This window comes from Harpia harpyja, chromosome 3 (genome assembly GCF_026419915.1).
Source record: "Harpia harpyja isolate bHarHar1 chromosome 3, bHarHar1 primary haplotype, whole genome shotgun sequence".
NCBI classification, from domain to species: domain Eukaryota; kingdom Metazoa; phylum Chordata; class Aves; order Accipitriformes; family Accipitridae; genus Harpia; species Harpia harpyja.
The window spans coordinates 27,611,197-27,629,634 of NC_068942.1; the positions used below are offsets into that span (position 1 = coordinate 27,611,197).

The window sequence follows — 18,438 nt, forward strand, 5'->3', positions numbered from 1 at the left end:
TTGCAACTAATTACGAAGCAAGCACAGACGGCTAGGTAAGTCAGTTAATTTTAAAGCAGCTGATTAGGAGAGAGTCCCAGTGTAAATAATAGTTCCATATCTGGCTTGTAGAACTAACCTGACCACCAGTTCATTTCATAACTCGCCTAATTTTGTCAAAGACTAACATTGATTTGAACTGCATTTTGATGGCCAGGTATGTCAGCTTTATTATGAATTAATTTGTTAAGTAAGGACCTTAAAGAGCTGCTTTGAACATTCTCATTCTAAAAATGGCAACATTAAAAAATGTGATTTTTTACAGGCCCAAGACTATAGCTGACTGGGAGACTTAATGCCTGGAAAATGAATGTCAAAGTCTTACTGCTGTAAGCTTTAATTGGCACTTTTGATGTTCTTTGAGGGGAAAAAAACCCCTCCATTCTTACAGTAGAAAAATGCAGAGAGATGCTGAATATTTCTGAAGAAAATATATAGGGTCGAAGTTATTCATCAGCTGATTTCCAAAGGATGGGAGGCCAATATCTGTGCAGCCTCATGACTTCAGAAGCCAGTGAGTAACTTCAACCTATTCTGAAAAGGTGTCAAGGAGAGAGGAGTTTCCAAGGCAATTAAGTTCTTGCAAGCTCTGTGAAAATCAGTGGCTGGGAAAGAGGTCCAAATAATGCCCCCAGGGGCGAAATGATGGGCAGAAAGATGCCCTCTCTCTTGCCCTCTTCTCTTCCCAACAAGGGAACATGGAGAAAGACACTGGATCTACTGGAGGTGTAAGACATTAATAGGAAACAGGACTTCATTAGTTCCGCTCTTCACAGCACTTGTTTTAAATAGAGCTCTTTTCTCAGGATTTGCCAAAACCTAATTTTATAACTATGATTCATTTTCTACTGTGCTACCCTTTCTGCAACAAAAGTCCTTGGGAAAATTACACGACTCCCCCCTACCACCAGTTACAAAGATGTAAGAGGGAGCACAGCCATACTGACATTAGAATGTAGGCTGCACATCTCAGCTGGTCTGACATGAAACACCAACCACCAGCTAAGTCAAGGTATTTTCATATTGTGTGTTATAAAAGTGACCACAAATTTTCATCATGGTCAGCACACAGAAACACATCTCACATCATTTCCTTATGCTTTGATACGCTTGATGCTGTGTTAGTGACTGATGAACAATTACAAAACCCACAGAACTTCCAAATCCTCTTCTCTTATAAATGATACACAGTTTTGCTATTTTCCTGACACTTCAGAACAAGGTGTTGTGGTCCTTTTTAAATAACAATACCAAAATAAGTGTCATAAAAAGACATGTAACACATCTGTCACTACAGATCGCTGGAATTTGTGATCATTTATTGCAGTCAACTGAAGTAGTAGTAAAGTTTTATAACAACGTTATGGTCCTTTACAAACATCTGCTACCAAAGGGTAATTTTACTCTGATTCAACTATATAATAAACCTTGTATTTTAACATAGTAAAATCGGCACTGAAATACACACTTTCCAAACAAGGCAATAAATAGCAAACTTCTTCTTCAACTGTAGAGTGCAACTTTATAGGTTTTGTAATAAAGTAATTACAGAGCAGTTCCTTCAAACAATAAATGCTTCGTAATTTTAATAATGTACCAAATGTATCTATGCAAGCTAGCAGAAACAAGTTTAACTTTAAAAGAGAAAACCTACTACAGAAACACAACATAGAGCTTTTTAGTAAAGAAAATGGAGCAAGCATCCTCCAGTACTACAAGAATTTGCTTACACAGGCAGAACAATTTTCCTTTGTCTCCCAGAAATTTAGGAGAAAATGGGTACAACCCCTGCTGCTTTACACTGTTTTGCTAACTGAAAGAGCTACAAAAATAGATTCAATCAGTATTTATGATAAAAACATACCTGTAGCTAATCTAATGGCTACTGCCACAAGCCATCGCTTTACCCTAATGCTATATCCCAGTGAATTGCTAATATTAATCATCTGGGAAGAGCAGGAAGACAGCACTGAAAAAGTGCTGAAGTGCTTCCTTCCTAACTGCAGACAGTGCAAAAAAACAAAACAGAAATGATAGTTTATGCCCTACAATATCATTGTATTGGTTGTTGCATTCAAACCATGATTGGTTTTGACAGGTACCACAAGTGATTTTGCAGCACCACATTACCGGAGCCTAGGGCTCCTCTTTTTGGTAAATGCCAAATGGGCAGACCCCACAGAAACGCCCTTTGGCACTCACTCTTTGGCTGCTACGTGTTATTTTGCCCAAATGTTCAGTTTCTTATCTCTTCCTGACATATTCCCTAACCAAATTAAGCAGGTACTTGGTCGTTACTGGCAGTGGCCTGGGAGGTGGTAAAAAGGGCCTGAAGCTCCTCAGGACGGAAGTGGTATCCTCTGTTTCCTGAGTGCCAACTCCTTGACAGCTATTTACAACACTGGTTAGCAAGAGCCATTTTATTTTTTGGAAGAAAGCAAAATCCCTGCCTTCACGAGGCACTCTGTCTTGTCGGTACAGACAGCACTCTCTGAGCTATCTTTCAAACCCAGGTCCTCCATAGATATGGGCAGGGACCTGCCCGAGCTCAGGCCGGAACGACTGCCTGTGGCTCCAACAGCAGCAGTCATCACCTGCACGAAAGCAGAGGCAGGGGCCTGGACAGCGCTTGGGTCAGCCCTTCAACACAAAGCAGGGGGAGACTGAAGGTAACTAACCGAAACATAAAGAAAACCATGGAAAAGCGAGACCAGTTCCTTATATGCCAAATCAAAAAGGTGCAATTCAGCAGCCAGGGAGGACTGCAGGGGCAGTCTATGCTGAAGGGAGCAATCAGAATGGAAAATCAGGAATGCCAAGAAGTGGAACTGGGTAACCATTCATGGAGCGCGCGCTGGGAAGGGTAAAACCTGGTAAGAGAAGATAACAAACTCATGCAACAATCCATGGATAAGGAGAGTAAGAATTGGAATTCAAAAATAAAGTAACCATGGTAGCGTTACTGCCTCTTCACTAATTAAGATGTTAAGCCTATTAATAATGATGCAGAAAAGGCAAGTTTCCAATTAAAACTCCTGCTTCCTATTAGAAAAGGTGGTGTATTGTGTGATGAAAGATCTTCCAACCCACTAGCAACCAAGGAGGCAAAGCATTACTAGAAATAAGTATTTTAATAAGCAGCATACATTAAAGATAGCTGACCCAGCATATCTTTTGGTAACTGAAAATGCCAATAGATTTTGGGAAAACTCAAGTGTCGCACTACAGGAGGGAAACTAGAATGAATTGGGTATAAATACAGATCAGTTTTCCAATATCCAAACCATGCTGCAGTTTAAATTTATAGAAGATTAAAGGTTCAAAACATAATTACCACCACTTAACATCTTTCATCAAAACCAGGCTTTAGTAAACCTCATTTTGCTCTTCAGCAAGGTACCTGGTTGATAAACCTAACTGAACAGTCTTAATACTTCTGCAGGGCATCATCGCAGCGAGTCAAACATCTTAACTCACAACTAGCGTGATACTATGTCAGTAAAACACACGCTGGGTACACAAACTGGCAGATCTCAGTGAGGAGCTCTCCCACTGGCTGCAAGTCAGGTGAGTTTTTGGGAGGTTGTACAGATTTGCGATAGGACTAACACACTTTAAGGCTCTAATAAAACCATGCAAAAGGCAAAGCTGGGCAAAGCCATGCGTTCTTACACAGAGCCAGAGTAATGCAAAGCAACAGAAATCATGAAGTAAAGCTGACTTTCATTTGGGTACAATCTGCTTTGGCATAGCAAAAGGCAAAAATAGCCATAGAGGAAAAAGAAATGTAGGCGATAAAATGGGAGACTGTCCTGGGCTCTCCAAGAAACTTTTGTTCCATCTTAATGCCCACTGTGGTGCTCCAGCAAAAGCAGCTAATAGGAACTGTGAATACAGAAGCCGGAGCACTTAGAATAAAAGAGAAGAGGTTAAAAAACAGCAAAACACGAGGAAGGAAACACAAAGGGATGAAGAAAACATTTACAGTTGAAGACTGGAGAAGATCCATTTGTTTAGGCTATCAAAAAGAACTTGCACAGAAACAGACCATATGTTCATTCATTTTAATAATGACAGCTTATTCTTATTAATAAGTACCCCCACAGGTGGTAGATTTGCACTCTGCTACAGTTATTTACAACTAGGCAAATTCTTGAATGAAGAACTGAGCTCAGTCTGACTGAAAGATACTTAGTTCAGTGCCAGATAACTTAGTTTTAAGACCTGCAATATTAGATCATCTAATGTAATCAGTCTCCTTTTGACCATAAGGTGTCAGAAAGTAATGTTATTTTTCCCCAAGCAGCATTTAGCCAGTTTTCAAACAGGCATCTCCATGAATCAAGGAAAAGATAATGCAAATAGCATGTAATAAGCTAGGTTATAACGAACAGTATTCTAAAACTGCATACTGAGCACCCCAACGCTACTTGCAATCACGGGCTGACCCTCTCGGAATTAAGCCTGCATTTCTATCATGCCATTTACAGCTGTCAGCCTGAGACGAGATAAAACGGCATTTCCATCCCCTCTCCACAAACAGGAAAGGAACCCCAACCCACTCTAATGGAGGCAGAGGGGATGGTTCTTGATTAAGGGGACTTTTACCAATGACCCACTGTGCTAAGATCAGCCACATACCGATCTCCTCCTCCTCCTCCTCGGAGGCTGTACTTTGGATGAACAGTGTCAAGGTTCATGAACTGCAAAGCTCTTTCAGCACTTTTAAGACACTACATAGATGCTTAAATACACAAAGAAATCCAAGCCATTGTACATCTCAGTAAGATCCCAACTATCCATTTCACATCACTATACTTGCATTTATACTTGGATAGGGCAAACAGCATTACAGATCAGGTCTACACTGAGCAAATAACAGCTCCAAAATTTGAGTTGCAGCATTATGTTTGTTTACATAATATCTCTCAGAAAGTTCATCACAAGCATGACAGAAACAAGAAGCTTCACAACAAATCCAGGCAAGATTTTTCTGTACATTATATTTTTTTAACAACTAGAAATATTAGCAATACAGACACATTTACGCATTAAAAATCTATACAACGTCCTTTTCTCTCCCAGTCTCCGAAACGCGTAGGTTCAGGGCCTCTAGGTCCACCCCTCTCTTTTGTAGCAGGATTGATTCCATCAGGGAATTCTAAAATGACAGGGAAAGTTCATTAAAATGCCTATAATGTTGACAAACACAAAGATGTCACCATCTACAATGTTTGCCTCTTAGACTATTTTCAAATACAAAATCAATTCTCTTTTGTTTTTAAAGACAACCTGGAGTTAAACATTTCCCAGAGTCATCCAAAAGTAATTTCAGAGAGTGTTTCGACTACAGGCAGCAATATGTATGATCATATCCAGTTATGCAAATAAAAAAGCAACTCAATGCCCAAAGGCACCAAAGCACCACAGTTTCTCATCAATTCCTAGTGAGAACTTGTGTCATTCAGGTATGCTGTACATACGTTCACTATATTGAAAACACCAGGTCACTTTCTGTGTTTGTTTACGTCTCTAATTTTAAGCAGTCAGGTTTTTAATTTTTAGCTTGAATTTTAGTTAAGATTCTATTATTCTTGTATTTAAAACACCATGTTTTCACGGATACTGGTATGTTTTTCAAGAAGTAGCATGTTGATATTCATCAACACCAGACTAGATAACACAGTCACAGGAAGTACTATAACATCCTGAATAGCTAAAATTAGACTTTTCACCTTCTAAAGCTCAAGTTAAGCTCACTAAGTCACTGTGACACCCCTTCAGGAGAGGGAAACTCCTCCTAAGCGGGGTATGGATTGGACTTTCAGCTCGCTCTGTTAAGTGACGTGCTAAGCCTACACATTAGCAGTGCTTCTTTTGTTCCCAGCACCCTACTAGCTTATGCTGCCTACTCGAACACCACAGAGTTTTCTGCACCTCACAGTCAACATCCTTGTGCTACTCAGTGCTCCCTTACTCAGGGCCGTCTCTTAAGACTAGTAACTCCGGCCACCCATGCTGCACAACGGCCATCCCACTGGGCATCGCCAAGCCACGAAGTATGTTTTGGCACGGCAGCATCCGAGGCCGAGTGTTTTCTCACCCTGCACTGGACTGCAGGTATCCCTGAAGCTCACTGTACCCCACACATCCCCTTGACACGCTGATTCTACAGGGCCTCCCATATATACGTGTAACTCAGGGCTCCCTCAGTCGTATCCCTACTTCAGCCCTGGTGGGCAACACAAGTAATGAGGAGCAGGGCTGAAAATGAGGAAAGACAACAACAGAAACCCTGGAGAGCAGAGAAAAAGGACAGTGATGGAGGGAGACTCACGTAGCTACAGGCTATACAGAATGACATATTGGGATGCCTATTTAAAAATTCATGCAGACCAGGATAGGAAATGTCACTATTTGAGCACCTCTGGCAGTAGAAGGAGTGCAAATGGATCTAATATTGTCAGTGTCACCATCCCAATATCCAAGCACTACTGATGTGCTGACAGTGGATGCAGAAGCTCAGAAGATTTCTCCACAATAGCTACACAGCAGCGGGAATTCAAATAGCCAGCTTAAACTCTTACGTTTTTTCCTAACAACACAATGGGCAGTCAGCAGTCTAACAAACTATTGCTGGTGTTACATGTGAAGAATATACAACTATATTTGAAGCCAAAAGAAACCTTGAGTCTTGCTCTAAACCTAGAACACCCAAGCAAAAAGCAAAAGATAATAATTATGCATTTGTTCTAAATGAAGCAGTGATGGCATTTATTTTCTTGGGAATAAAGGACAAGAATTAAATAGCTGCTTATACAGTAACTCCAACTCTGAGTCAGTTCTCAAGTGAGTCACAACCTGAAATTGCCTGCAACCATTTCAGAGATGATACTATAATTTTTCAGTCATTTTGTCATCTGGATAGTCATAGTAATCTATTGATATATTAAAAAAGCTTGTCCTAGAGACCTTGAAATAGATAAACATGGTTATCACTACTGGTAAACAGTAGCAGAATATCACACTATGGTGAATAAGATAAAGCACGACTAGCACTTCTAGTTAAGAGAAGATGGCCAATTAAAAAAAAGGAAGAAAAGAGATTCTGTCTTTCTCCTCTCCGATAAAAAAAGTATACGTTCCTAGTGACTTCAGCAGCAATATATCTGTGCCTCAATCTTGTCAGGTCCTCTAAATGCAGCCCACTAAGGTCACTGGAACGCAACACCAACAGCAGTTCATTAGGTCTCCCTGGACCCCACCAAGTGGCTCAGCAAACTCATTATCTGTTGCTGCTTTCCAAAACACTACCTGCAAGACTGAGAGAAAGACTGACCACAGAATACAGCATGAATCAGAAATCTTTTGTGGACTAAGGAATAGAACAGGCTTTTTAGATAATTAAAAGTAGCTGGTGCCCTCATGAGTTTACTACCACCATTTATAGCTGTACTTAATAGACCAGTACCAGCTACATTTCTCAGAATCATGCAATGGTTTACGGTGGAAGGCACCTTTGGCAGACACCTGGCCCCAACCCTGCTCAAAAGGCTGGTGTTAGGTCAGGACATCCAGGCAAACTGGAGTATCTCCAAGAGGAGAGGGATCACAGATCCACTGGGTGACTTGTTACAGTGTTTGACCACCCTTGTTCTGAAGACTTTTTCCCCATGCACCATTTGCTGTAACTTGTGCCCGCTGCGCTGCCTCTCTTGTTTTTTTCAGAACCAGTAAGCTTAGAAAGTGATTCTGAAGTGCTGAATGCCTACACCTCTTCTTAAACTGACATCAGCACTGCATCTCAGGGTCTTGCCTTTAAAACATGGCTTTCAATTTTGTAAAACATGACTTACTTTCCAGGGGCTCCCTCTCTATGCTGGACTCCTCTGGTTCATCAAATCGACCTACTGGTAACTTTGGTTTCTTAAGTGACTGCTTAGCAGGTTCAGATCTTCCTCCCATCTTAGAGCTGGTGCTCCTCAGAGAGCTGCAAAGCAGCGATGATTCTATCAAACAAACAGATATGTGTAGCATAAATGTGAGAGTTTAATACTGAGTAGCTCTGTGACTGTTCAGAGCACCTCTGAAAAAACCCTCCCTTCAGAAACTAGGGAGCGGGGGACAGGAAAACAAACTCCAAATATTAGTTTAACATTCAACTCACGAACACCTAAGAAATCAGCACAGATAATTATTTTTGGCCCTAGAAACATATGGAGGCAAAACTGTGTTAGTTGTATAACTTAGTTCACATAAACAGTGTATTTTAAACTGCTCGAACTTATCTTCACTGTTATCTTCTTGTATTTTAGACTCTAAATAGTAATTATGCTAACATAGACCAGTACATTCTGTTTTCCTGGAGAAGTCCTAACCTCCCCCAAGAAACCTGCTGATTTCCAGGTCTTGGCTCATTTCCAGCAGCTTTTGAGTCAGAAAAACCTTCTGCTTTCCCAAAGGAAAGTTTTAAAAAATAAAACGTTGTTCCCTTAGTAACAGGTTTTCCAGAATGTTGGTAGAGAATAGTTGGGCTTCCCTCATGATGGTAAAATAATTCAGCTGGTAGTCAAAAGCAGGACAAACTTTGAGCACTTTCAAGTTCAATTGTGTAACTGCATGCAAATGCTTTCATTAAAAGCATAAACTTTTTTCCTTTAAAGTTCCACTAACGTTTTTTTAACATAAATGTAGGAGAAAGCCTATTAATACCCATACCTACAGTTCTTTCAAGCAGTATAAAAATGGAGGTGCACAGATATCAGAAGTCATAAATAATTCAAGAGTCAAACTAGTCAAAAATTACTTATGAAAATCTCTTAAAATGACTGATAATTCTGCATTTGGTTAAAAAGCCAAATGTCCACAGTAAGCATAAACTACCCTCTAAAAATATTTTAGATATTATATTTAGCTAAGACATGTGCCTAAAGCAGCTCTGACTTTTCTTCAGAAGGAAGATTCAAACAGAAATCCTCCCTGTACCAGATTGGGAGCAAAGTACTGGGAAGAACCATTATTCTATCTCACTGAAGAGACTGTATCAGGAAACCTTCTCAAGCAACGTGGATTAAACTCACCCATATATACACCAACCAACAATCCACCTGTATTCCCAGAATCAGCATATTCATTCATCTTAAAATACCACAGCCTTAAGATTAAACCCTACAGTCAAATAAACTGTATTATGCCTGCCAACTGTTGCCAGTGCCCCAAAGGAATATTTTTTTTTTTATTTTTTGCTTTAAGCATGACATAAGGGACTACCAACAGTGAAGAATCTAATCCTTCTGCAAACATTGGATCTTTCCACTCCTTGCAAACATCCTGTCATTCTTCAGCAAGCTGAAAGAGAAGCTAGCTAGAAAATTAAATTAAAGCTGATATTCTAGCCCAAGTTCAAATAAGTCAGATTAAGGTACTGAAATGAAATTGATTATCTCAGTCAGCAGACAAGAAGCAAAATCTATTTTCCTATTTGCAATACTTGACATTGTTGACCAAAATGCATTATTCTTAACACAGAGATGACAGAAGCTCACTATTAAGTGCCTCTGAAAAACATGAAATGAAGAATCAACTTTATCAGTAAACCATATTCTACAAATTGATCTTTGATTCCCTCATCCTTTATGGGCAGTTACAAAGCCATCCAATTAATTAATTATATAGCTGAATTTGAAAAGAAGTTGAAAATCCTGAGTCTTTAAAGTTGCTGCACAGCCAACATCTGCAACATCCAGTCTTTTGAAGTGGCCCACAGACCGTGATTTAGCATAATAAAGCCATTCGTGCAGTGGGAGCTGGGCACTCATCAGGATGCTGAGGGGATAGAAGCATCAGCCAAATATCACCATGAACCTAACAGCCAAATAGAGCCTAGGAGGGACCACAATCTAACAACATTTTTTCCTGGCTCTTCTATTAACATATACCGTACCGGTCTGTTTCAGGAACATTCCATCAACAAGCTCACAGAAATCTCAACTCTGGATGGGGAAGGAAGCATGGCCTGACCTGCAGCCCTACAGAACAGCCTAAGCTGAGCATGCTTGTGGGGACAGACACTGTTATGCAGGCTACCTTATTTGTTCTCCAGCCCAGGTTTCTCCATAAACAAACCACCTGAGTCTCCTCATGTAAACGCCACAGACCAGTAACTTTCAAGGCCACAGTTAAGTTCCCACCGGCTATTCTACAAATATTAAACCACAGCTTAATATTTTACTACCGTTTAAAAGTTCGCAGCAACGACAGGGAAGAAAATCTTCGGAACAGATAGTGAGCCCCGATAGCAGTAGGCTTGCAATATAGGGGAGAATATTACTATCTAGAGGGGAAGAAAAAAAAAAAAAGCAGGAAACCTGTAGAGAACTAGGGGGGGCAAAAGCTCTGACACCCCACCGCTTCTAACAGATGCCGTGGGCTGCAGAGGCGGGGGGGTCTCACCGCGGGCGGCGCACGGCCTCCATCACCCACCGCCATCTTAGGCACCCCTCAGCAACCCCAGCGCCGACAGTCCCGGCCGGTAACCTCCCCTCTCTCCGTCCGTCCTAACTCCCCTGAATGAGAAACGGGAGGAGAGTCTGGGGGAACCCCTCAGCGGTAAAGCCAGGCCCCCTTCCCGCCCTCCGCCCGCCTCTTACTCGCTGCCCTCGGCGCGCCGCGCAGCAGCCGCAGAGCCATAACGGCACCGAGCCGGGACGCGTGAGGCGGCTACTGCGCAGGCGCCAACCGCCAGCGGCGGGGCGGGCGAGCCCCGCCTCCGCTCGCTCGCCTGAGGGAAAAGCGGCGGGAAACGCGGTTTTAGTCAGGGCGGCGGTTTCGGGCAGGACAGCTCACACCGGCCTTAAAACCAAAACCCATTCCCCCGCACCGCTCTCCGTCTCCGACGAACGGCGCCTTAGGAACCAAGTTGTTGATGAAGGTGCCTCCGGGCTTTTCGAAGTGCTGGAGAAATAAGCTACAACTCCCCTCTTTCCCCCCCCCTCCCCAAACCTGGAGCAAAGGCGTCTTCGGCTTTTCCCTGCAGTGAAGTTTACCGCTGAAAAGACCTATTTTTTTTTCCCCAATGTGTGGTGCAGCCCCGCTAGCCTTTTTTTTTTTTTTAAATAATGAAAAAAATTGTTGAAATAATACACAAAGACTACTTACAACATGAAAGAATTTAGGCTGATGCCATAGTGAGGTACAGACCCAGTGTTTGCCCTTCCAAACTAAACGCTGTATAACTTCAAAGTTACCAGAAAATTATTTAAATATCTTAATTATTTATTAAATAATAAACTTTATCCCTCTCAGTCCTATACCCCTGCTGTTGCCCTTTCTGCACTTGAACAGGCATTATTCACAACCCCCCAGGAAGAAAGCAGCAAGAAACCGAGCAACCAAACCCAAGTGCTGAAACAGAGGACTTCAGAATGCATCTTTTCAGTTTCCCAGTTTACCCCGTGAAGGTGCTTTTAACACTCTCTACTCTCTCTCAGTATAAACCTAGCCCTGGGATAAGTTAACACCTGGGCTCATGGGGTGGAGCTCCAGTTAATTAGCTCCAGTTAATGTTTTGAATATGGCAACATTTGCTTTTTGTCACTCCTCAAACTGCTCCAGCTAACCTTGCTCTTCTGTAAAACAGAATTCAAAACACTCTGTCCACAGATACTAAACTGCAGAAGATAACTTTCACTCAGCTGTTCTTGGAGATCAGAGTCTAAAATAGCATTTTGTGTTCACAGCTGAAGAGTTTAAGAAAGTAAATCTCCTCGGTAAATTAACAGCAGCAATGCTCCGTTGAGTTTATTGCACTACATCTGGCAATGCCTACACACTGAGAGTGATTAAATTTAACTGACTGCCTTATGTGTGACATTTTCTCAATCAGCTTTTTATAACATGGTTAATTGGACGTTAGAGGCCGAAAAAAATGGGAAACCCTTTTCTTTATTCTAGCAGCAAGATGCCAGGCCCCTAGATCAGAGAGAATAAAAAGGAATATTGGTGGCTCATGCAGAAAAAACATTCTTCTGCCCAAAAGCAGTGAGAAAAATAACCAGATCTATGCCAAGTTCAAGAACCTATCATGCACGTGCTCAATACAGTAAAAACTATCAAGAAATCCTTACCTTAAAAATACTCATACCAAGCTGTCTGCAGAGACCAAGTAACAGTAAGCTCTGTTCCTAAACAGCTTAACACAATCCATGAAAAATCGTGCTTATGTGCAACCTCAAATGGTAAGGGTGAAATAGCAATGTAAGATTAATCAGGAACTGGGCTTCCACCTAAAAGTAAGCTGAGGTCTTCAAAACTTTTTTTCCCTAGTCTTCATTTATTGTAGTGCTATAAAAACGCAAAATTCACTTTTAACTCCTGAATTATGTATTTCTAGATCTTGTGGCTGAGGAGGTAATAAATCTGAACATTGGTAAATACAAATGTAGCACACGCCACAGGAGTTTTCCACTTTGTGACTAAATGCAATGTTTTCTTTTTTTGTTTTCCTCCCTCTGTTTACTGATCATTTATCTCTTACACTGCAGCTTACCTTGCGAGGAGGACTCAGACGATACTGTACTTTGCTTTGCTGCTCTAAAAAGCAGGGAATAAAAGACGTGGAGCTAGCACAAACTCTGCAGGAGGTCAGTTCAGTTGAGCCGAACGTAAGCTGGCCATGGAGGCTATGTGGAGAGTACCACAACCAGCACTGCCCCAGGCAGCAAGCATGCTGCTTCTGCCTAAATGCCCCCTCTTCCTCTCTGACCATGTCAAGCAGCTTGGTTATCTGAACAACACACCTGGTCAGGGCTGTGCAAATAAGATTGGCTTGGAACAAAGGGTGTTCTGTAGTTACAGAGTAAGTTTTCCCCCAATGTGAAATCTCTTGGCTCTGCTGCAAAGCCTGGTGATTTCCACAGTAGAACATGAGCTCTTTTTCCAAATTAGTAGCAATTTCTAGAGCTATAGGATCAGAAAGTTTAATTTTGATGGAAGATTCAAACAAACCATGGAATTAATTTATATACACTATGTGCAAACAGAAGTTTAGACACTATCTCATTTTATGCAGTGACCTCCTAATAATATCACTGAGACCTTTGTGAAATAACAGTAGCAGCCTACTGCCTTCAGGGAAACAAGAGACTGGCAGCTTTCTAAAGGAATGTTAAGACCTTAATTTTTATCTCTTGTTCTGTAAGCAGCTTAATTCTCTTTCAAGCAGCTGCAGGATACCTGCATGAAAGAGAGGTCACTATCACTACAGGAAGATGAAGCCCTGATTCAAACAGAAAAGGGGTGAGATGGAGCACTTCATAGCTGCCACCGCATCAGATGACATTGAATTACATATGTAAAAGTCCGTATTTCTACCTAGTAAATAGAAGGCAGAAATAGGTGGGAGTAGGGAGAGTACGCCATGCAACACAAGCACAGTTGTCCAAAACATCCAAGATGGCATGTGTTGTTCACAGAGCAACTGCAAGTGTACCACGCAGTCTGCAAGTGCAAATAGGAACTTCATATGCTTCAAGGACATGTTGGGATCATCATGCCACTCACTACTGTCTTACAGCTCATTCCTTTGGGGCTTCGAGGGCTACCAGACCACATAGGCACTGCACTGGGCAATACACATTAGCGAGGAGAAAATGAATTTAACGTTCTCTTAATTTGCCCTGTTCCTTGATAAACTTACATGTAAATATCACATGATTTCCTGCACCATCCATTTTCCTCAAAGCACAAACCAAATTCAAGCCTCCTTAACTGGATGTGATCTACTATAAAAAAAGAGAATCATCTGGCTATTTCTGCCAGGATATTTCTGCTTTGCTAATCACAAAAGCATGCTTTACACTGTCAGATTTCCAGAGAGACACAACAAGACAGACATCTTTCAATAGTGACAGAAACATCTAAATACTTATGTACTGAGAGTAGTTTAACTTCCTCATTGTGAATCAAGGAAAATTTTGTAGACCTACCTCCCTAAACTGATATTCAAAATTCAGCCACTGGCCAACTACTGTAACACTGTTAAATAAAAGACAGTTGAGATGTCAGAACATAATTTAAATATTTAGAACTTAGTAGCACCATAATAAAAAATTATTAATAAAAGTAGACATTGTTATAGTGGGAATGTATTTAAGATATCTTTGTGTCATAAGGACTTGCCTAACACAACTTTGATAAAATACTTTCAAGTGTGTACATTGTCAAACTGTAGATGCTCATTTGAGCATCTTGTAAGCTCTAAAGAAAAAAAAATATTACAAAGACTGTATTATACAACAAATGCAAAATCACTTCATTATGAACTATTATTGCTATATTCATTTCAAATAATACAAAATTATTAATTATATACAAAAAAGCCTCCCCAGAATTTTCATAATTAGCAGAACATTTCGGTTTCTTTAATTGCTTCCATTAGAGTCATTTGTTCATTTTATTAACACCAGATGCAATAACACAATGCTAAAAATAAACATGCATTATACAACAAATTCATATTTTTCAAAAAATGTTCATTACAATTAGTGAATGCACATGTAACTCTCCCCCCCCACACCTTTAGTGAATTATTGTTTGAAACAGAGAAAAGGGAAGGAAGGAGAAACCAAACTTAATGCTATTCAGCACCAGTAGAAAGTCAATAGACCTTTAACATTCCTGTATATCAAAAACGTTTTATCCGTATCACTAAACAGGTAAAGTTTACAATATTGTCCCATTTGAAGATGGATTGATTTATATTTACAATACTTTGTAGTCAATAAAACATTTTAACAATATTTAAAAATTGCTTAAATTCATAAAAGTATTGCAGAAATTTATAACATTTACTTATTTTACGTACGTACAAGGAAGTCCATGTAAAACTGTCCACGTTCATCTGAAGAACTGACAGAGTAAGGAGCAATTTTAATACAGTTTGCAAAACCCCAATTATTTGAAGGCAGCTATCATTAAACATTCAAAAATCCTTAGTTGCCATTTGCTTCTGAAAACTAAAGTTCCAGTAATAAAATTGAGTATGTAAACTAACATGTTTTTGAGATCAGTAGAAAATATATTCCCACAGGCATAACATATTTAACAATGATGATAATGATTTTGTAGAAAACTCTTAAGCTGTAGAACAGACAACTCGGGAACGGTCTTTGCGAGACCCACAGATAGAGTAATTTCCAAATATCCAGTATTTTAGCAGCTCTTTGTGTTTCCAGTTAAACTTCCTACAGTGCTAAAATACGACAACTGAACATGTAAGACCTTATTAGAATTTTAAAATCCAATTTATTTTGGCATCTAAAGCCGCTTTTAAAATGTAGCCAAGTAACATTGACTTCTGTAGTCTGAGTCAATAATAAACGAACCAAAAGTACGCACTGTGCTTTAATCTCCAAATAATTAGGTACCCAAAATTAAGAAAAAGTAATAGAAAAGTAAAAAGAACAAAATAAAAAAATATTGCACAGCCACATTACCTAGAAAGTAAAGTTGATGTTAAAAAGCCCTAAGTGTGGATGATATAAATTATCTTCCATATAAAAAGTATAAATATCTCTTAAAATACAGCTGCAGCTATACTTTAATACCACACATTATTTGATTCTTCTGTTAATGAGGTAATAACCAAGTTTCTTACAATGCTTTTCTCTACTGAAAATATTTTAGGGCAGCAACAAGAAAGAATTTTTCTAAAAATATTTCTGAATCAAGAACAGCAATGTGTGCAGCTCTCCCGATCAGAGAATCTGCTGTATTGGGTAATGCATTAATTACATTATAACGAACCAAATTACATTCCTTATTTTGAAGAACTGGCAGAAGCAGGTTCTGGATCATTTCAGCATAAATTGGTCCTGTAGAGGAAAAGAAAAGTTGTACTGTGTGAATCACCAGAAACAAATAGAGTTCTTTGACCTTGAACTCAAAACTAATACGTTTCAGAATAAGAGAGGTAATGATATGTGTTATGCTGTTGTTCTGTGAAGACAGAATGTACAGGAAGTTTATTTTCCCCAGAAACATTGGAAAAATAATTTTAAGCTATGCATTTTAGTATTTGTACGTTTATAGTCAGAATGTGCTCATCAGTATTAGTTTATGTAATGGCACTACATAAAAGGTATTTATTTGTCAATATACAATGCTAGAATGCAATTGTGCTGGGATGTCTCAACAGTAAATACAACTACCAACCATCACTGAAAATGGGAAAACTACCTTTTCTTTCAGTGCTAATATTAAGCCTCGACTAAATACAGCCCATGTGCTCGATGCTGCAGCTTGATGTCCTCAAAAATCAAAGCTATTTGTCCTCCCTCTTCATGGAGTAACACATCAGGGTCTGTGTTCATCCCAGCTAACCTTCAGCAAAGTCTGTAAGCTAGAAATTTATTCAGTCTCATCTCCTTCTGCATGTCATAGAACAGGACAGATCCAGAAAGCAATTCAGCTCCCACATGGATTTTCTCTCTCAGTTACTACAAAGTAAGCCCAGAGTGTCTAAAGGAGTAACAGAGGTGCCGCAGCTAAGCACCCAAAATTAAATGGGATGAATCTGAGACCTGTGAAGTTTAACCTGAGTGATCTGCTTATTTTGCAGGATATTTATTACCTGATTGTTTATCCTTTAAAGCTGTTTTACACATCTCAATGCGAGCGGAGTGATAAGGAACATAACGATCCTGCAGAGATCCTACTAACACAATGTTTTTGAAGTAATGAAGACCTACAGGAAAAGAGAAAAAGGTACCTATTATAACCAATCCCTTGGAAATTACTACAGAACAATTAAACATTTTACAGCTGAAATTCGGCACCAATCTATTACAAGATCTTGCACAAAAAGGCAGAAAAATCAATTACAATAGGTAGTGCTACAGAATAATGAGATGTTGGGTACCAGCCTTTCCTCTGTACATATTTTAATACATATGGGCTTGACCCAATTGTGATGTTTCCCATTTAAACAGAGCTTGGTTCAAACCTTTGTCTTGCCTCTTGTGAATAAAGTGATTGGTTTCTGCCTGACAGAAGGGAGTAAAGCTTCCGCATTGCTTAAAGAAACCTGAAGATGGATGGTGCCTTGTCTTCACTGATGCGTCTGTCAACAGCCCAGCTGCACCAGGATTAATGCCTAGCACCAACAAGTACCCAATATAACCCACCTAGTGTAGGTGTCTGTATTAGGCACCGCCTCCCTGTAAAGTTTGGCCAGCTCAAGCACAGGTGCGAGGTCCACCCAACACAACTCCCCAAATATAGTTAAACCTTTATAATTAAACCCAGACTTCCTCTTTCTTGGAGAAGCTCTTTAATAGTAAGATGATGCAAAGGTAGGAACCCCCAGTAATGACGGAGTTACAGTCCTTAAGACATTTAATTGTTACGTTTTCTCGAAAAAGCTTCAGCAGATTTCTGATGGTGCCCACCTGCTTTAGGCCGAATACAATGGAGCATTTTTAGGAAAATAGGTTGCCTTTGCCTTAGTAGAGCCCCTTCTGAATATCATAGCCATCTGCAGTTAAATACAAAGGCAACTGTTAGGCAAAACCAGAAAATGCTCGAACAGTTTAGGTGTATGTAAAGGTAAGCTATACTGAAAAGCAGCCCGAATGGCTCTCTGGCAATCTCCTAGGTGTCAGGTGCTTACATCTTATCACTGGTAGATTTGATCCAACTTTTTGCACTGGTGCTAATGAGTTTTGCACTGGTGCTATTAGCCTGACTTTTCATTTCCAGAGAATAATGGTCAGATCCTCTAACTGTTGGGTTTTAATTTACGGAATGTCGTTAGTCCATTCTGAGAATTACAGAAATACTGCAAACAAAGCCATTCTTCAAAGGTGCTTCTGGAATCTGCAGCAAACATTTTCTGTGTCAACCTCCACAAATCAAACTTCTCTTTCATTAAAAAAAAAAAAAAAAAAAGAGATCCGATTGTGTAGGAAAAAGAAATTATTTGCTATACTGCCAGGACAAAGTTCTGGATTTAGTTTCCCTGTTCTGTTCAGACTGAATACATACTAAGTATTAATATATACCTGTTCCTAAAGCCATCAGTGGAGCCCAAAGTGAAAAATCTTTCCTTTTTTCAGAGGTTGTTTCCTAGTTTTCAATATTTTGTACACTCCATGTGATGAAGGCTACATCTCCAAATCAAGTCAGTTACAGAAACAATGCTGGAAAACTTTAGCATGTGAAAAAGTAAATGTATCTTCCCAGATTTCACAGGAAAATTGAAAAACAAAAAAAATTCTGTAAATCTATAAAAACATACAGTGCATCCAAACTAGATCCTGGTTCCAGTCCTCTTCAAATAGAAAATCTGTTTGGCTTTTCTTTATTTTTTTGCCTGTGCCCACTGAAAAACAACACTGTCTC

The 18,438-nt window shown here is 39.9% G+C and overlaps 2 protein-coding genes across 8 annotated transcripts in view; both read right to left on the bottom strand.

Moving 5' to 3' along the window:
* The window catches only part of FAM135A (family with sequence similarity 135 member A), a 116,145-nt gene that overhangs the window by 11,026 nt on the left and 86,681 nt on the right, over window positions 1-18,438 (bottom strand). For 5 of the 7 annotated variants that reach the window (XM_052781790.1, XM_052781788.1, XM_052781789.1 and 2 more), the window contains 4 exons: window positions 16,670-16,783; window positions 14,025-15,911; window positions 13,736-13,820; window positions 7,896-8,048 (listed from right to left, as the gene is read on the bottom strand). In XM_052781790.1, coding sequence (XP_052637750.1) covers window positions 15,706-15,911; window positions 16,670-16,783 — 320 coding nt within the window. In that variant the 3' untranslated portion in view covers window positions 7,896-8,048; window positions 13,736-13,820; window positions 14,025-15,705. The remainder of the gene's footprint in view (window positions 1-7,895; window positions 8,049-13,735; window positions 13,821-14,024; window positions 15,912-16,669; window positions 16,784-18,438) is intronic. The other 2 variants (XM_052781784.1, XM_052781785.1) reach the window with 2 other exon arrangements.
* Window positions 1,328-10,794, bottom strand: SDHAF4 (succinate dehydrogenase complex assembly factor 4). The gene is made up of 3 exons (XM_052781793.1): window positions 10,689-10,794; window positions 7,896-8,048; window positions 1,328-5,200 (listed from the first exon to the last, which is right to left on the bottom strand). Exons 1-3 carry the CDS (start codon window positions 10,726-10,728, stop codon window positions 5,091-5,093), a joined length of 303 nt encoding a protein of 100 aa, XP_052637753.1. The 5' UTR covers window positions 10,729-10,794; the 3' UTR covers window positions 1,328-5,090.